General features: G+C 35.8%; 3 protein-coding genes and 1 pseudogene across 5 annotated transcripts; 1 reads left to right on the top strand and 3 right to left on the bottom strand.

Annotated features, from left to right (window-relative positions):
- The first annotated feature begins 500 nt into the window (after window positions 1-500).
- LOC111780436 (vacuolar protein sorting-associated protein 32 homolog 2) lies at window positions 501-3,604 on the top strand. 2 transcript variants are annotated; one of them, XM_023660851.2, is made up of 8 exons: window positions 501-659; window positions 790-904; window positions 1,027-1,126; window positions 2,368-2,453; window positions 2,560-2,651; window positions 2,803-2,917; window positions 3,008-3,227; window positions 3,379-3,604. In XM_023660851.2, exons 2-7 carry the CDS (start codon window positions 827-829, stop codon window positions 3,197-3,199), a joined length of 663 nt encoding a protein of 220 aa, XP_023516619.2. In that variant the 5' UTR covers window positions 501-659; window positions 790-826; the 3' UTR covers window positions 3,200-3,227; window positions 3,379-3,604. The 2 variants fall into 2 exon arrangements, with proteins under 2 accessions (XP_023516619.2, XP_086975819.1); XM_087119693.1 differs by having other exon boundaries at window positions 515-659; window positions 752-904.
- Window positions 3,605-3,868: 264 nt separating this feature from the next.
- ATMND1 (Mnd1 family protein) lies at window positions 3,869-6,949 on the bottom strand. 2 transcript variants are annotated; one of them, XM_023660853.2, is made up of 10 exons: window positions 6,839-6,949; window positions 6,242-6,322; window positions 6,012-6,128; window positions 5,338-5,376; window positions 5,078-5,185; window positions 4,936-4,998; window positions 4,775-4,826; window positions 4,621-4,665; window positions 4,444-4,523; window positions 3,869-4,232 (listed from the first exon to the last, which is right to left on the bottom strand). In XM_023660853.2, the coding sequence occupies exons 1-10, from the start codon at window positions 6,839-6,841 to the stop codon at window positions 4,164-4,166; spliced, it is 657 nt and encodes a 218-aa protein (XP_023516621.1). In that variant the 5' UTR covers window positions 6,842-6,949; the 3' UTR covers window positions 3,869-4,163. The 2 variants fall into 2 exon arrangements, with proteins under 2 accessions (XP_023516621.1, XP_086975818.1); XM_087119692.1 differs by lacking the exon at window positions 6,839-6,949 and adding an exon at window positions 6,590-6,807.
- A 1,563-nt stretch (window positions 6,950-8,512) lies between these two features.
- On the bottom strand, window positions 8,513-10,146 carry LOC111780249 (zinc finger CCCH domain-containing protein 20-like). Its single transcript, XM_023660599.2, has one exon. The coding sequence runs from the start codon at window positions 10,061-10,063 to the stop codon at window positions 8,918-8,920; it is 1,146 nt and encodes a 381-aa protein (XP_023516367.2). The 5' UTR covers window positions 10,064-10,146; the 3' UTR covers window positions 8,513-8,917.
- A 5,786-nt stretch (window positions 10,147-15,932) lies between these two features.
- On the bottom strand, window positions 15,933-18,609 carry LOC111780537 (beta-galactosidase 7 pseudogene; annotated as a pseudogene).
- Between the last annotated feature and the right edge of the window lie 806 nt (window positions 18,610-19,415).

Below are 19,415 nucleotides of genomic sequence, written 5' to 3'. Positions count from 1 at the left end.
ACCACCCCACAAAATTGTTTTTGGTAATGGAGTGTATTTAACCCAGTTTTTGTTCATATAACCATCTCACAAAATTTCAAGATAGTTTTTAAAATAAGGTATTAATTGGTTTAGATTTAAGGGTTTTAAAGTCTTATTTTTAGATAAAAATATTAAAAGTTATTTATTTTCTGATTGAGTTTTTTTTTTTAAAAAAAGTTTTTTTTATTTTTTATTTTTTGAAAATTTAAGGCTACTTTTATTTTTTAATTATTTTTAATGGTTACCAAACATTCTTTTTTAATCATTTTTTTTGTTAATACTTCGAAAACCGAATCAACAAAAAAAACATCACAAACCAATGAAGAACTCAAATTTTCATTAAAAAGAAAAAAAGAAAAAAGAAAATCCTTCACAGTTCACCGTCTCAAAATTGAATGTAATTGTAATTTATAGTGTTTTGTGGGACCCGAGGTTGATGACCAATCAACTGTGACCTACGTGGATTCCGTCGACGCTGTAAAGGGCTAAGAAACTTCCTCTCTCTCCCATTCCTCACTGAACCAACACGCCTAAGCAAACACCGAATCCAATTCACCTCTCAATCAGATCTGCCCTTCTTCTTTAATCTCCATTTCTCCACACCCGCAGCTCTTCGATTTCCGATCATCAATTCTCAGGTATATACTCTTTCATCACTTTTCTTGGATCCAATTCACCATCTGTTTCAATCCCGATTCTGGTCTAATTTCACGAATTGACTTCTTCTCAGACGAGATATGACTGATTATTTTCTTGCTGTTGTTCCAGAAGTTCGGAGGTCGGTTCGACTCGCTGATAATCCACCATGTCTATGTTCAATAAGCTTTTTGGTAAACCTAAACAGGAGTCTAATGCTCTGGCGACGCTTGATAAATTAAACGAGGTATCATGGCGGGTTCACTATCTTTCTTCCTATCCGCCTCACCCATTTGTTCATTAGGGATTGCTGTCTTTTCGTATTACCACTCTTTTAGGCTAAAAGGGATTCTTGTATGCTCTTTTCAGACACTGGAAATGCTGGAGAAGAAGGAGAACGTGCTTCTGAAAAAGGCTGCCACAGAGGTTGAGAAGGCCAAAGATTATACCAGAGCAAAGAACAAGCGGGGTATGACTTACAAGAAATGCTAGCAGTTTATCATTGAGTGAAACATTTTGACATTAAGTACGCAAATTATTGAAGTATAATGATGCTAGTAAACTTGCTAACTTGTTGATAGTTAAGTTAAGAGTGGCATAGTAATGGAACACCTTAGGATTTAAAGTACTTTTTCTTCTCTTTTGTTAGGGGCGGGAATTGAGAGGGCTTTGGATGTTGTTTATCTATACTTGTTTTCTTTGGTGCATGTTCTGTTGTGTTGGACTTCTTTTGTTCAGTATCCACCCCTGTTGTCTTTTCCATCTTATGACCTTGTTCCATTGGAAATATTTTGAAAGTTAGATAGATGGTTCAGAATTTCCAGATGCCCTTATAGGTAGAAAGTACTAAAATATTTTGTTAATTTCCCAATTTCTGAAACTGTGGCTATCAACTGCTATCAAGTTGGGTGCTTCAAGCCCACTGCAAGCAGATATTGTCCTCTTTGTGTTTTTACTTTCGGGCTTCCCCTCCAGGTTTTTAAATCGTGTCTGCTAGGGAGAGGTTTCCACATCCTTATAAACGATGTTTCGTTTTCCTCCCCAGCCGATGTGGGATCTTACAATCCACCCTCTTCGGGCCCAACGTCCTTGCTGGCACACCGCCTTGTGTCTACCCCTTTGGAGCTCAACCTCTTTGTTGGCACATCGCCCGATGTCTGGCTTTGATACCATTTGTAATAGCCCAAGCCCACCGCTAGCAGATATTGTCCTCTTTGAGCTTTCCCATTCGGGCTTCCCCTCAAGGTAGTAAAATGCGTCTACTAGGGAGAGGTTTCCACACCCTTATGAAGGATGTTTCGTTCTCCTCCCCAACCGATGTGTGATCTCACAGACAGGATGTTTCGTTCTCCTCCCCAACCGATGTGTGATCTCACAGTCAGGTTGCTGTAAATGGTCATGCCTTGTTTTGGCCTTCCATGTTTGTCACTTATCCAAGTTGGGGATGTGTTTCATTTCCAATGTGGATGCAAGATAATCAGTTGTTTGTACTTTATTGATTTTGGGGTATCTGCGTTTTCTTTTTCACATCTCCCATCACAAATGTGTTGAATCCTGTCAACTTCTTATGTTTCAAGTGTTAATGTCTTGGACTAGTTTATGATAGGATCCGTACGTTTCTACCTTCGATTTTGGATCTTCCCACATTCAATTTGTAGTTGAAACAGTAGCTGGCAATGTGGCGTCAATGTTAACTATTTTATTTTATAGCTGCTATACAATGTTTGAAGAGGAAGAGACTATACGAACAACAGATAGAGCAGCTCGGCAACTTCCAATTGCGGATTCACGATCAGGTTATCTTTGATGTTATATCTGATATGAAACTAGTTAGACATATCCCACGTTTCCTCGTGCTGCTTGTTTATGTAACTTCGTGTGACATAAATATTCGTGTTGCAGATGATATTATTAGAAGGAGCAAAAGCCACAACCGAGACGGTAGATGCCTTGAGGACCGGTGCAGCTGCAATGAAAGCAATGCAGAAAGCAACGTGAGTACCACATTGTTTCAGTCTACTTTCATGATTTGAGTCTGTTCACATTTTTCAATTCTCTTTCCATTATCTTCTATGAAAGTGCAGTGTAAGGCTTTTAGATGATCAGGTTGATGATGATGGAGCTTGAAATATTCTCGTTTTGCAGGAACATCGATGATGTGGATAAAACAATGGATGAGATCAATGAACAAACTGAGAACATGAAACAGATCCAAGAAGCACTATCAAATCCAATTGGTGCTGCAGCCGATTTTGATGAGGTTTTTGTTCACATTCAGTTTGTCTTCTCATTTGTTCCTGCAATTTTATGAAGCGCTCATCTACTAAACACATCTTTGTTGTACGCACAGGATGAACTGGAAGCTGAACTTGAAGAGCTAGAAGGTGCTGAGTTGGAAGAGCAACTCCTTCAACCTGCAACAACTGCTCCTGTTGCTCCAATTCCTGTCCCTGCTGGCCGACAAACCGCTCGACCTGCTCCTCAGAAACGAACTGCCGAGGAAGATGAGCTGGCAGCTCTGCAAGCTGAGATGGCACTTTGATTTAATATCCGTTATGGTTTTGAAGCAGGTTCTTGGGTTAATCTTGTGTTGAATTCTTTCCCTTTGTTAGCGTTGAAGGCCTTCTAGAATGTGCTGTATATTGATCTGATGATATATACCCAAGTTTGCATCTGGGGCTCAAGCTGCCATGGCTAAGATGTTTGTATGGAATTTTGCAGGTGGCACTGCCTGATGGTATATCCAAAAGAGAGGCGATGTGAAGAATTGGGTCGAGGTTGTACCGAAGATTTGAACATTTTTTGCTAAGATCAGCAAAGCTTGATGAACAGGTTTCTTTGTGATAATACCAAATAATAATGCAGATTGAATTTAGGCCGTATATACTCTGTAAATGAATATAACATTATTGTGGTTAGTATTATGGGTAAGTGTCTCAATTTCACAGATGCCATGTGTAAGTTTAAGTTGCTTATTTGAAAATCTTTGGTGTTGAGTTTGAGTTGGTTAATTCTTGAATTTTCTAACACAAAATTCAAAATTTTGAAGTTTAATTAGATACAAAATTCATTTTTATATATAATAGATCGACTTTAAGTAGTCCAACTTCAAATCTTATGAACTAAACTAAACCTATAATTAAATCAGTTTTTTCCTACGAATTTCACAGGAGTTCTATAAACTCTGCTGCTGCATAAGAACACATTCCAATGCCTAAAAATGTTTATTGATCACATGCTTATAGCGCCTAAGAAGACATTACAGATTCACAAGCCATGAACGCAACATAACGTCGCAAGTGTCTCGGTGTTCTGGAAATGGACCTAAATTTAATCTAAGAATTGACATATTTCTTATTTACCACGTACAACTAACGAACAGTGCTCTATATATATATGGGGTGAATTTCAGTCAAACTGTAGCCCATGATCTATGTGATACTGTTGCCTCGGAATCATTGAGACATAAAACATGCGGTTAAATCAGCTTGAAGCTTCTGCCCACTTTAATCGACAACTGAGCTCAGAGGAGCAGGTGACAACTCCAAATAATCAAAATCATCCGTGATGCCAACCTGCGTTTACACAGCCAGTAACTCAGAGAATTTTTAACTATAGATATTGAGACCCATTTTCTTGGGACGTATAGGTTTGTTTCTTATCTTTCCAAAACTGTGAAAACCAACGTTACGAAAAGTTGAAGATAAGGAATTAGACGTGCGTGCTATATTTGAGCACATCTCTAGATATTGCAGAGGGCAATTTTACCAAAGAAGTGCGGTTTACCTCTTTATACAGGTTCTCTAGTTGTTCTTTGGCCTGTGGAAAGTTGTTTGAACACCATTGTCGCAAAGTGAAAATGTTGTCTGCGTGTTAATAAAGAGTTTTGAAAGAAATTTCAAATGGGCACGAGAGAAAAAAGACATAGAAAACTAGTTGGCAGTTTATGGTCAGAATGCATACCTGTCCATCGGTTGGCTGCAGCATGAGCATCTTCAATTGCATTTTCTGTCCCATAAGATGTTCATGTTTAGCACACAGCGATATCAAGAAAGAATTAAACAGCTGAACTTTCTACAGTAAAAATCTAAAAAATGGTAAAAAACAGAAACTCAACTCATTGCTTCAAAGGCTGCTGGATCATTATCTGCATATTGTACCATCTCATCCTGGGAATGACTAGATTGTCAAAGAAGCGTGAAAACTAAAAGATCATCGTGATCGACTTTTTTTCTTTTCCAATAAAAAAGAGAAAGAAATCCAGAATACAAGCAAAACCTTTAGCTCTTTATGCTTCAGTTCAATGGCTTTTAATTGAGCTAGGGCTTCCTCTCGTTCTTCCTGGCATGAAGAAAGCATTCATGATAGAAGGGCAAATACTTTTCATAAATTACCTTTTGCTTAAAATATAATCACTCACAGATTCCTCTCTTCCCTTCTTTAATGCATTACTCTGCTCAGTAAGTTCTTCCAGTCTATTCTTACTGGTTTGGAGATCAGATTCAAGTTTACGATACACATTCCGCAGCTGGTACGAAGAGGGACATGAGATATTTTGGAGGTACAAATTCAATCAAATATTCAGATGATTTAATATTTAGAGCGAGCTTGGACACATCATAAATATAAAGCCTTTGATGTGAGTTGGACAAATCATGATACAAATGATATAAACTTCACCTGATTACCAGCACAGCTTGGTAGACTCCAAAAATAGACCTGAAGTTTACAACCATACATAAATACATAGCAAATTGAAAATACAGATTCATAATGCATGAGAGACAATCATGTCCGAAGGCTATTATGACCCATACGCAAAGAATAAGTCATGGTGCAAATAGGATAAACACAATAATGAATGACCGGAAGTTGTTAGACGAACACGACTCTCCACAATGGTATGATATTTTCCACTTTGAGCATAAGCTCTCATGGCTTTGCTTTGGGTTTCCCCAAAAGGCCTCATACCAATGGAGTTAGCATTCCTCACTTATAAACCCCCCCTCGAACAAAGTGCGCCTCCCCTTAATCGAGGCTCGACTCCTTTGGAGTCTTAGTCATTTTTTAGGAGTTCTTTGTTCGATATTTGAGGATTTGAGGATTTACCAATTTATTGGCACAACTAAGTTTAGGGCATGGCTCTGATACCATGTTAGACGAACACGACTCTCCACAATGGTATGATATTGTCCACTTTGAGCATAAGCTCTCATGGCTTTGCTGGGTTTCCCCAAAAGCCTCATACCATGGAGTTAGCATTTCTCACTTATAAACCCATGATCATTCCCTAAATTAGTCGATGTGGGACTTCCATCATCCAACAGAAGTTTCATCTCAAAAATTCTACTCACTGAAGTTCCAATCTTCTCTTTTGAAACCAGGTCATCGTCCACTAAACTTTGCACAACGTCTTTTACTGACTGAGAAATCACACCTTTCCTGGGACCCAATTTTTCAAGCTCCTTAAGCTGAAACGAGAAAAAGGAAGGAAGCTTCTTATTGTAAATAATGAATAAAAAGGAATAGGAAATGAAACTGCAGGACTTCCAAAATTGAAGAATAGAAGTACAAGTATGCTCACAAGGAAAAAGTCTTGAGAATCGTAAAAGATCTGAAGCATCTTCTCGCGCTTCTCTTCCAGAGAAAGGCCTCTTTTCTTAGACTGTTTCTCAAATTAAATTTCAAGAAATGCATAAACGTTAGACCACAAACCTGATATCTAGAATCGATATTTTGTCAAAATCATAAAGGAAACTGAGTAAACCGTATTAAAACCAGGAAATCCCTAAATTTGAATTCTACTTCATAGCGAAGGATTCCTTCAGCAAAATGCTCGTTAAACTAAATATCCTAAACTGAGAACCGTCAACGATCAAAATCGCTCCAACTCTAATCTTCCACATCAAGATAGGATGTAAAGAAAATTCACCCCGTCAAACACAAAAGAAAGGAACAACCACACTCGAGGTCCCGATAGAATCTTTTCGCGCATTCTGAGCGTAAATCAAGCGCGACGGAAGATTTTCATTTCATCGAATTTTAGATTACATAGAAAAGCAAAACTATTCTACACGATCGGATGGTGAAACAAGTATGGCTACGATTGTAACAAATGAACTTGATGAATTGACAGAAAAATAAAATTAGTAAATTAGGGTTTTAGGAGAGAAAACCTTACCATGGATCCTCTGAGCTTAAGAGTGTCGGAGAAGGCTCCAGAGAAATGCGGGAAGCGTGAAGCCGTTTCGCAAGGCGGGAAAGTTTTTATTCCTTCGCTCCATCCGATTCTTAAAAATATCTTAGTTATATTACAAACTTATTTTTTATCGTTTAATTTTTATATTAAATTAAATTAAATTAAATTAAATTAAATTTAGTATGTGTATAATACATTTTTAATATATTATAATTAAAAAAATTCAAAATTTTTAAAAATAAAATGAAAGGTTAAAGAAGAAAGTAATTTAATCTTTTTAAAAAAATTAATTAATCTTTTTAATTAAAATTTTTCTGATCACCGCCAACATAAATATGAGAAATTTTAATGTTTAAATTGTCATTTTTTATGTTCGTATTTTTTTTTTCATGTGTTATTGGTCAGCTAATCTCGAGAATGATCATGGATTTATAATCAAGGAATATTATAATTAAGGAATACTATCTCCATTAGCATGAATTGAATTTATGCAAGTCACCTAGCCATTAGCCACGAGAATTTATTCTCTCCTCAAAGTAATTACGGAGGGTCGTGTTCATCTTCTAACGGATTGAAATCCTTTAAAATATAAATAAAATTTTAAATGTCATAATTCTCGAAGAAGTATACAAGACTTTAAACATCATTAATGTTATTGTGGAGAAAAAATAGGGAACTTTTTGAAGCAGTTCAAAAGAGAGATGGAAAATGACCGTTTTGACCTTATAGTCAAATTTTAGAAAAATAAAAAGGGAATACTCTCTCTCTCTCTATCTCTCTCTCTCCTTTGACCAAGTCTTCAATTTGTAAGATAGTGTGTCAAAGTTCAAAAGGGGTGGGTCTGTTTGAGTTGTGACATTGTGATTTGTAAGATAGCTAAGTATGTTGGTTTCTGAAACGAATGGGAACAAACATTTTTGGTAATTGAAAATTACATACTGCTCTCCAATCACCCTACAACATCTCCATATTTCTTCCTCACTATTTTGACTTTCTAGGTCGCAACGAAAAAAGCGTCCCGAAGCAGTGCAATGTGAGACATCAATTAGAGAGACATGAGTGTTAGAGGACAGTGCAATGTGAGACATCAATTAGAGAGACATGAGTGTTAGCGTCTCTCAAGTGCAACGTTGTCTTGCCTAATGCTGGCCCCGAGTGGATAGTGAGATCCCTCGAGTGCCAACATCACTGAACCCGCACTGAACCTGAAAGAGAATGAATTGTGAAATGCCCACATCCCCTTGAAATTGACAAAAGTGATAGATCGGAGGCCAAACCCCTTCAGGGGTCGTCTCGAAAGGGATCCGAGATCGAGCCTGAACGAAATGAGGCTAACCTACTGATGCTACAACTACGTTTAACCGACTTCTTTATACACATACCAAAAAAGAGTAGCGAATTCAAAAGGCAAGCTAAGTCCTTACAACAATTCAAGAACTAAATTCTAAACTTACCTCCTTAGAAGATAGGTTGTGCACAAGTTTAAACCAAACCCATTAAAATAATATCACTTCCCTGTTCCCTCCATCCCTCGAAGGGAACTTCAATTTTCAATTCCCCCAATCCCACGCAGCTTACTTGTTCATAATCCTATATCCCCAAAAGAACCAGAGCCAATCAGGATACCTTTAAATTCTGGGTTTACAGAAACCATGATTGGATAGAAACGACCCAAATTCATCCACATAATTGCATTAAGAACATTAACTTGCAATATAATCACAAATGATCAGAGAGGCCATGATCCTACGGATCATCCAGTAACCATACCTATACATTAAGTCAAGACGGATTTCTGTTCTTCTCCATCAAAATATAGTTTCTAAATTCTTTCAACCCACCTCAAAACCTAAAAAACAGAGCAATATATACACATATTTAAGCCTTACATGCGTAAAAATTAAATCCTATACTCCTCCAGTTTCAGCTGGGCTGCCTCCCATTCTGTATTTACATATGAACCAAAAGGCTTGGCTTAGGCTAATTTGTTCTTCAAATCAGAATTGAATTGTGATTAAGAGAATAACCCGATTGTACCAACCAAAAGTTTGATTTCCATACTCACTTCAGCAGCTCTGATACCCATCCAACGTCTGGTGTGCAAGCTGAAGAGCTTGAATCCACCAGGTCCAGAGAATTTTCCTTGCTCAGCTTCTCTAGCATCTTCGCCCTCAGCTCCCTTCCTGATTCCACTCGCTCCATAGCTGGTTCCTCCTGCAATCCATGGTCCGAGAAGTCGAGCAGCCCAACTCCAGGAGCAGTTGGAGCCCGAGTTGGTGTTGTTGGAAGGCTACAGAATCCATGGCAGATTCGAGACGGATAACCAGGGGATCCAATCTGAACATTCCAGGAAGATGGTAGTGACTTGACCTTGCTCAGATGCAAGTTCCGGAGAGATGCGACCATTTCATTAATGGAGCTCGAGCCAAGAGATCGGCCGAGGGATCGAGTCATGGGAGATAACGGTGGGGAGTCTACTGGAGTCGCCGACGGTGATACAGACACCGGAGAAGACAGAAACGGCAGCGATTTGGCACAGGATCCATCCAAACACTGCCGTACAGGAGATTCATCGAACGGCTCGGGGGAGTACGCGCTTCTCGGGCTCTGCTGAGGCAAAACCCTAAGTTGTTCAGGAGTGTGGGCGAAGAAACAGACCCTCCGTCGACAGTTCGTCCCGTCCTTGCACGGCTGCGTCCTGTAACGAGCAGGATGGAGCCAACACTCGAATACACCATGAGCAAACTCACACGAATCCCCTTTTTTACAGCTACCTTTACGAAAGTCGGGACAAGCCGTACCAGAGTAATGATACTTCCTCGGATCTCTCCGGCGAGCCTTCTCACCTGGATGTGCAAACGGACACTCCGTCCAATCATGAGACCGTCCTCGCGTGCACTTCCTCACCTTAAACTCAAAAATCCGGAAATTATCGCACGAGTACGCATCCACCGGAACGTCCGATTCCCGCCCGGGTAATTCCGAATCCGATTCAATCTCCGACTCGTTCGTATATCGCTGGAGAGCCGCTAGAGCTTCCTTCAGATAATAGGAAGAGTAATCGCCACCATTGCCATTTCCATCAGAACTCACCGAGATTCCGCTCAGAGGATAAGGAAACCGCGTCTCGCTTGCAGGCTCCTCCGGTATCGTCAAAGGAGTGATGTGAACCACCGGACCAGGGCGGTGGCGTTCACCGATAATCATATCGTCAGCCGGAAAAACACGATAGTGGGTTGCAGTTGCAGTTGCAGTATCAGACAACGCCCTCCCTTGTCTAATCCACCGCCATACCCATGGCGTTTATAAACTACTTGGAGACCAAGCCATCCACCAGAGTTAGGTTAAAGAAACCATGGTTAAGTTAAACAACTCAACATGGTTCCATTTTTACGACTCCGTTAAAAAAAAAAAAAATAACGGAGACGGGGATTCTCTGGTTGCCTCCGGTAGTTACCGCGGTTCTAGAGAGTTCCACGACGCAGATATTCGAAGATCACAGTAACCTCAAGCTCCACGTGGCAAAATCTTACGGTCGGTGTTGTTCATCGGACGGTCACCGCAGTCTTAATAAATTTGCATTTCATATAATTAATAACACCATTAATATCCCCACTTACATAACCATACAAAATTAAATACAGCTGACACCGGAACTTAATCTAATAATAATAAAAATAATAATAATAAACCAAAAAAAAAAAAAAGTTAAAAATATTTAATTATGGTAGATATTTATATATATATATATATATATATATATACAGAATTAAAGAAAAAAAAAAAAAAAAAGAAAAAAAGAAAAGGAAGAAGAGAAGGGGGAAAGTGACAAAAGGTGGGAGAGAGTGAGCATAAAGAAAGGCAGGAGGAAGAGATGTCGGTAGTGATGGAGCAGGGACACTTGGCGGCCTCAAAGGAGGGGTGGGTGCCCTTTATTGCGGCACGTAACCCCTTTCTCCCATGCCTACGCCTGCCCTTTTCTCACTGCTTCCACTGCATTCTACACCCCACCCTCCTTATATCAATTTATTACTCTTTTTTTTTTTTTTTTTTAATTACAATTTTACTTTTTTATTTCAATATTTATGTTTTATTAATGAAATTCTCATAATTAAACTATAATCTAAATTTATAATTTAATTATAAATTATTAGTTCATTCATTAAGTATGTTTAAATCTATTAAAAAAAGTAAAAAAAATAAAAATTTATGTACTAATCCAAATTATCAAATTCTATCCAATTTTAATTATTAATATAATATATATTATGAATAAGTATAATTTTTTTAATAATAAAAAAATAACTCAATAATTTAATTTGAAAATAGGGTGTTGGGTTCTAAATTTTATTGGGGTGACTCCGGTTACTAACTCAACCATTGTGATATGAATCAAGCGACATCAATCATACAATATACTTCAATGAAGATGGAAACAAAATTGATGAAATTATCAAAAAAAAAATATTTAAATTCATGCCACGTTGAAAAAAAAATGAAGTTTCATGTTATAAATTTTGTGTGGATTACAATTTAGAGTTACTGTATTTCATTAATGTATTTTAAGACTTTTTATTTACTTTGGATTACGATTATATAATGATTAATTATGACCATTAGACATGAATGTTAGAACTCTTGGGTGGATTACAATTTAGAATTATTGTATTTCATTAATGTATTTTAAGACTTTTTATTTAATTTGGGTTACGATTACATAATGATTAATTATGACCATTAGGTATGAATGTTAGAACTCTTGGAATGAATTTAATAGTTTCATTTTGAGGCTATATAGAGGCATGTATGTTGTATTTGTAGGTAGACTTGAAAAATACAGTAAAAAAATATTTGTGTTTTTTTTTAGCCAATTGCTAATTTTTTTTCCAATTCTATGTTGTAGAATCATTTAAGTTCGACATGATAAATCTTGCTTGTGAAGTGCTTTGAATCTCAAACAAGTGTTATTACATTGAGATATTTGATCAACAAAAATCATTCAAGCTAGACATGATTAATCTTGCTTGTGGAGTGATTCGAATCTCAAACAATATTTTTGCTTTGAGATATTCGATCAACAAAGTAATCCAAATCTTACTTTCCTTGTAGTGATTTCCACCTATCACATTGGGTTGGTTAAAAAAATACAACCCAATTGGTGGAAAATTAAAGAGACCATGGGTAGTGTCTTAAATTACTACAAATACTAAACGACATAGATCTTGGAATGCATATTTTGACATAAAACAAGACTAAACGACAATGAATAATTATGTCACAACATTATTCTTTTTACCATGCAGAAATTAAATTTATTTTTATTTGACCATATTTTTTTGCAAATAATAATAATAATAATAAAAAAAAAAAAAAGCAAATTATTATGACAAATAATTGCTGGATGGTTAAAAAACTTGAAGCTGAAGCGAAAGCAACCCCCTTTGTTGATTCGTATGTGGCAAAACATGGCTGCTTCACCACAGGACAGCGGTGGTGGGACCAACTGTAATCTAATAATTTTTTATCCCTATTACTCACCGCAACATCCTCCAAAATTGTGGACCATTTATGGTCTGACCACCAACGTGGCGTGCTCCCTACACTCTCCATAAATTCAATTTAATTTAATTTTTTTAAAATTAGATGAAACATTTTTAATAATTTAAAACTTAGATTTATAATTTATATTTCATTAAATGAATCTGTTTATTAAATTTCTAATACACTAAGGTCAATGTTTATTTCTTTATCAAGCTTAGCCCAAAAAGTCGTATAAAATTAAAAAAAAATAAATACAATTAGACCTAAGTTGTCAACTTCCATCAAATCAAAATGACGCCACGTCATGAAAAAGCTTAATTACTATTTTTTATTTAAAAATTTATTTTCCAAAAACGTCGAATCTGAAAATAGAGTGAGCTGAGGTGGCAATATCACGTGCAGTGTGATTTAGAAGGTGACACAAGGACGTGACAAAGGGACACATGGCACAAACATAGGACGTTCTTTCAATTCCCCGACTAGGAAGGGGAGTATACCGACAAAACAGAACCAAGTTTTTATTAAAAAAAATCCTCCTCCGTACACGTGTCGAGTTTTTAAGAATCATCCCACGCGCGCCAGAAAACTATTCTGCGGTAAATTAAATCCACGCGTCAACCATGTTCTGTTTGACCGTAAACGTGTCTTTATCGATCTCAGTGCAATGCGACACCGAGTTCCCTACTCCAAACGTGGCCTTATCTGCTCATTCCTACACCCTCGAGATTGCCGTGAATAGACTCCTCCTCTTAACTTATTATTATATACATATTTATTTAAATATCTTTCCACTTTCAAATAAATATTGTTTTCTTTTTAACTTTTTATTCCAAAATTTTGAACGTGATATCTCACAATATTATTAAAATTTTTAAAACTTGAAAGGTAGAAAAATAGATTTATTATAGAATATATCCCACCCAATACATAATTAAATTAGTTTGCAAAATCCTCTAAAATCAAACTATTATTAAATTAATAAAATTTATTCTAATTATATTTTTTCAATCTCGAATAATAGGTTATTATAATTTCGAGAAAGCCGCTATGATAAAATTGGTAGACACGTTACTCTTAGGAAACAAGTTCTATAATATAATTAATTCACGTCCCTGATATTAATTCAAATAATTGAATTGAGGGACCTTTTTAAATTTTTTTTATGATATTTTCAACTTTAGAGCATATATTAATTCATATATCTTTTTCGGTCATTTCAACTGTCATAACGACAATCCATTGAGTTTAATTCCGATATATATATATATATATATATATATATAATTATAATTTAGTAAAAGATTGGGTGAAACAAATAAAATAATTTAGGTAAGATATTTGTTTAGTTAATTTGGTTGGGAATAAGGTATGTCGAGGTTAGGTTGGCACATGGCGACAAATTAAAGAGGGTTTAAAGCAGAGCGCCTAGATTAACATTATCTAGATATGTTGACATTGACACGTTGAATTAATTAAGTTAATATTAATATAATATATGCTTGAAAACATAGGAAATATTAAATAACGAAATGTAACGCTAAAGTATGTATAAAGTATAAGCCACGTAGCTTTGATGTCACGTGCAACGAGAGCATCGAATAATATCCCCTTAAAAAAAAAAAAAAAAAAAATTACTTCCTTATTAGAGAGACAACGTTGGTGGGATAGGAAGTTCTGTTATCTTAATCACGCCCATGGACTTTTTTTAATTTAGATTAAAAAATAAAATAAAATAAATAAAGGGATTTGGATTTGTTTGATAAGCGGTTGAAATTGACGGAAAGCGAGAGATGCACGAGAAATGTTAACCTCACTCGTGATGCCTCAACTGCTTCAAGTAAATGTCCAATCAAATTCTTTGTCTGTGACCTATTTTCGTATTAGTAAGCCATTTAGGGTAATGTTTAGGGATGTGTTTTTATCAAAGCGGGTGACTTTAATATCTTTCTACGCTTGTCGTTGTTATTCGGATATTGCAAATCTTGTAAATTGCAAAATTTTATGCCTAAAGTATTCCCTTTTTATTTATTTATTTATTTATTTATTTATTTATTTTATATTTATTTGATACTTATTGGGCCTCTAGACGCTGGGCCTCAATATCTATTATTATATTTTAGTGTTTATTTATTTATTTATAAAATGGTCCCCAAATTTCAAATTTATCCCAAACAAATTAAGTTTTAAAAAGAATTGAATGTCACTGTACTAACAAGGTGCATCTTATTTTTCTGTGTCGGAGGTTCGAATCCCTCCTCGCCCACAACCGGCCAAAAAGGGAAGGACTTTCCCCCTGGGGGTAGGAAATCATGATCGGGATAGTGGACCCAAAGCTATGGAACTTGGGTGTGGGTCTTTTGTCGAAATGGAATGGCCTTATCTTTTTATTTTTTCTTTTTTCGTTAATGGGTTAAGGGCGGCTATGGAACTCGTGGGTAATTGTGACCTCTTGGGAGAATTGATGGAAATATTCGTGTTGGTCTGTGAATTCCATTATAAATCTTCATCCTAATCGTTATAAATCTATTAAATTATATTATAAATAATAATTACACCATTTTTTAAATACATAATATGTTGATAATTTCATAATATTGAGTGAATAACTATGATTATTTTTAACTTAGATTAATTTTTTTAATTTACTATTAAATATAACTTTATTTGTATTAAAATTATTATTATTTAGTGGACGTTGTCGGTAATTAGTGAGTGGAACTAAATCAAAGAGAAAGCAGAAATTAGAAAAGTCGGTAAATCAATTGCACGACAATCGAATATTTTACGGCAGTGAATCTCATCCAACAACGACTTTTACCGTTTTAGATAATTTTTATTTTTACTGTTTCCATAATTATAAATATCTAATTGAATTCCATTTCAAACCACATTAATCCTTTAGATTAGGCCTAAAAAATAATGGATGAAATTCAGAAAAAGAGCTCCTAATATTTTAATTCCAAACTTACCTTCACATAATGATATTAAATTATAATATATGATTTGAGTGATATGAATATAAAATAATAAATATTAAAATATTTAGTACGTCGGTTCATTTTTTATTTTATGTCTAATAAATTTTAGACAAATTATGTTTAATAGATCAAGACATAAAAAAAATAAAAATTAAAAAAACTGTATATAAAATTGACCGACAAAAGAAAAACAGCACAATAATAATGGAGTTAGGAAGTGAATATTTAAACCGTTCATCCCACAAATAACCCGACAATAAGGGAAGAAATTATAGTTTAATAAAGGATTAGGCAGAAATATGTGGTGGAGATGATTTTATAAATAAAATATCATGATCTACAAAGTTTTGTCCTTTGTTACTTTAGGATAAAAGAAGTATTTAATAATAAGCTTACTAAGATGAAAGAAATAATGAAATTCTCGGTGTTCGGGTCCATTAATGTAATAAAGTTCCCTTCTTTCCCAAGATTAGACTGCAAAAAAAGTAGATACCAAACTTTACCTAATATTCAAACCCATCATAATGGACCATATAGTAACCTTAATATTATGTTAATTTAAATTATAAAGTAAAGTTGTAACTTTATTGATATGAATAATGGCTCCATCAAGCTCGACGTATAGAAGTTGTGGGAAGATGGTGGACATTTAGCATTGTAGCATGGAATACATGGGAGTATTAGGGGTATTTAAGAGTTTTTGCATATTATATATTAGGGTTTTTCAGTTGTTTGAGCATAATGCTTGAACCGCCAATCTTGCAGATAAATTGGTAGCATCGCCAATTCCAAACGACTTTGCAGAAACATGAATGGAACAACTTTCCATACCAATGCAAGCCGTTTCGACTAAAACAATGGTGTTCGAAACATTCCATAAGCCTTGCGTAAATGACCCGCACTTTCCTCCCGGATTTCCATAGCTAGCAAATTGTATTTCGGATATAATATGCCCTCCTTCACAAGACAACTCCAAGGTGCTCCCTTCCTTAGCATCTCCACATATAGTTTGAATACTCACGGTTTGAACCGAGACTTGTTCAGGGTTTCCCCCAATTTCTTCAAATAAAATCAAGGTATTTGTGTCACCCGATAGAAACGATCTTGGAATGTGATACCATCGTTGGGAAGGATTCCCACAATTTTGAAGACATTTGCTAGGGTTATATGCACCTCTGTAGTCGCAAGTTTCACTACAACTATCGTTGCCAGCAATGAAAGAAGGCCAAAATCGACCTATGCTTTGTCCGTTTACCCAAGCCTGACCTTTTCCCATTCCTTGCAGATCCAATACTACTGGGTCAACTCCTGATGGGGTTTTAAAGCTTGTTTTGTACCACGTCATTCGTCTTCCAACACAACCTTGATCAAATGTCCTCCATTTTCCTCTCGATGAGAACGCCGGGTTGTAAAGTTGCTTTATTTCTCCATTTAATCCAACCTTGTAAGACCATAGATTTGACGACAAATCAGTCGTCGCATTTCCACTTCCAATTACATAAACAGGGCCTCCATCAATCCCAGTTGGCACCGTGTCATAAAATGCATCGTAATTTTTTAGTCCAACGGTGGCACTCAAAAGGGTTATCGTGTTGGTTCCAGATTTTAAGGAGATGGGTTTCTCAAGTACAAAGCTCTGACCGTTGGTCGCCCATTCCGACCCAACATACCTTTTATTTACAAAGGCATGAAGCACATGACCCTTTGTATTCACGTGAAGAGTTATATTATAAAGAGACGAAGTTTGATCGGTTTCAACATTTGTCATGTACCACAAGTAGTCGCTAAAATCAACCGTAGTTGCCTTTTGTTCCAAGAGAAGGTTTGCCTTAAATTTACCAATTCCTTGTAGAGTATCTCTCATAGGCTCAGGAGCCCAAACCCAGGAGAGTTGTGCATTTTCCTTCACATTTTGCTCCTTCACAAACACAGATGTTTGAGTGTTAACCTTTGCAGTGTTGTAAACCTCCTTGTTGCAACCATCAAGAATGGTCACAGACCAAGCTGGTACAAAATATTTTCCATCTGTCTGCAAATCTATGGTAGCATCATTGCTAGCATCCGTGTTGCTCAAAAAGCAAAACCTACCCCCTGTTGTTGGGTTCGAGAATGTCGTTAAGGTCACAGAGCTACTAATGTTTCGGTCCGAGCGAGTGCTGTTAGTTAGAATCTTTTCTCCAAGTTTGATTGATGCGTGAAGTTGTCTGAGATGTCCCCATTTAGGTTGATTCAAGTTTCCATATTCATCGAGAGGGGCGTCGTAATCATAAGACGTAGTGATGAACGGACCTCCCGACGTTCTTCCAAAGTTGGTACCTCCATGATACATATAATAATTGTTAAGCACGCCACCAAATTGAAAAAATTTGGCCACAGAAAATGCTACATCTTCTGCCGTTCTATGAGGGTCTTTGTCGCCCCATTTCTTGAACCATCCCACCCAATTTTCAGTAAACATTTTTGGGCTCTTCGGGTTGTTAGGAGTGAAGTTATCACAATAGAATCCGTTGCATGTATTAATCATAGGTTGTGGGGCATCGCTTTGTTGGCACATGATCCATGGAACACCAATATTGAGAGATTCAGCCATTTGAGCGCACCAATTGATATATGCTTTTCCTGCATCTCCATACGGTGTCATCACGTTTCCATACTCATTCTCAATTTGAGCTATAATTATCGGCCCTCCTTGCGATGCAAATAGGTTAGCCGCTTTACACATATTCACTATCTTTGTCGTGAATGTTTGCATTTCATTCTTGTAGACTTGATTGTCGGTTCGTAATTGGATTCCCGGCATATTGTGCAGCCACACTGGAAAACCTCCATAGTTCCACTCAGCACACACGTAAGGACCAATCCTCATCACGACATAAAGTCCCGCATCTTGAATAAGTTGAAAGAACTTGATAAAATCTAGATTTCCAGAGAAGTCATATTTTCGTCGTTGGGGCTCGTGACGATCCCAAAAAATGTACGTCTCTATTGCATCAAGTCCACCATCTTTAGCTTTTTGAATAAGATCAGGCCACATTGCATCGGTACTACGTGGATAATGGATGGAACCTGAGAAGATAATGCGTCGTTCGCCATTAATAATTAAGGCATTTGAGTCATATGTGACATTATCTGCGGTAGAAAAAGACAAACAAGCTAAAGATGCAACAAGGAAAAGAACAAGCGATCCAATGTTAAACATCTTTAGCTTGTTTATTCCTTTTGCTCATAATCGGTGTGTTTATATAGGAAAATACAGTGATAAGATGAGAGTTATTTAGAATCTATATTTGCTGATAAGTTGTTGAGGAATTCTAAAAATAGTAAAAAAAAAAAGACAATTAGTTTCTAAAAATAGAAAAAACCGTCAGAAAGTTTATCTATGGCTATTGGCCTTATCCTTAAATAGCTTATTATCCAATTAAAAATATTAAACGCAATTAACAAAAATTTAATTATTATTTGTCAAAATTACTATTAAACTTAGCTTTCTTTATTTAATTAATAAATACATAAATAATAACTTTAGAACATTTTCATTAATATTATTTCAGAAGTTACTAAATTCATGACAAACTAACTAACATAGATTAATATTATAAATATCATGATTTTAATTAACTATGCATTTAAAACATGAATAAAGGAGAAAATATATTATAAAATTATTATTATTATTATTATTATTATTATTATTTTTTTGTGTAAACAACCTTAGAAAACTTGGAAGGGGTGGGGATATGAAATTCCTTGCACAAATGGTAGTATATGTGTGGTTGTATACGACCGTGAATCTTGAAATGACTATAGAAGTTAAGATATGACAATATCATGCATAGTTTCAGTTAGTAGTTTTATAGGTAATTTTTCATTTTCATACTCAAAGATTATTTTAAGGTTTTATTTTGACGATGTTGTTATTTCTATTTATTGATTTAAACTAAACGTATAGGTCCATGACTTCGCTTGAAACGTTTTATTTAAATTTCCGCATATGTTAAAGTCATGCATGTAGTGACATCTATGGTTTAGACAAGAAAATT

The sequence above is a fragment of the Cucurbita pepo genome, chromosome 18 (assembly GCF_057944985.1).
Source record: "Cucurbita pepo subsp. pepo isolate OVF chromosome 18, ASM5794498v1, whole genome shotgun sequence".
Classification (NCBI taxonomy): domain Eukaryota; kingdom Viridiplantae; phylum Streptophyta; class Magnoliopsida; order Cucurbitales; family Cucurbitaceae; genus Cucurbita; species Cucurbita pepo.
Note: the sequence above shows the minus strand (reverse complement) of the source record. Positions and strands in the feature narration are given on the sequence as shown.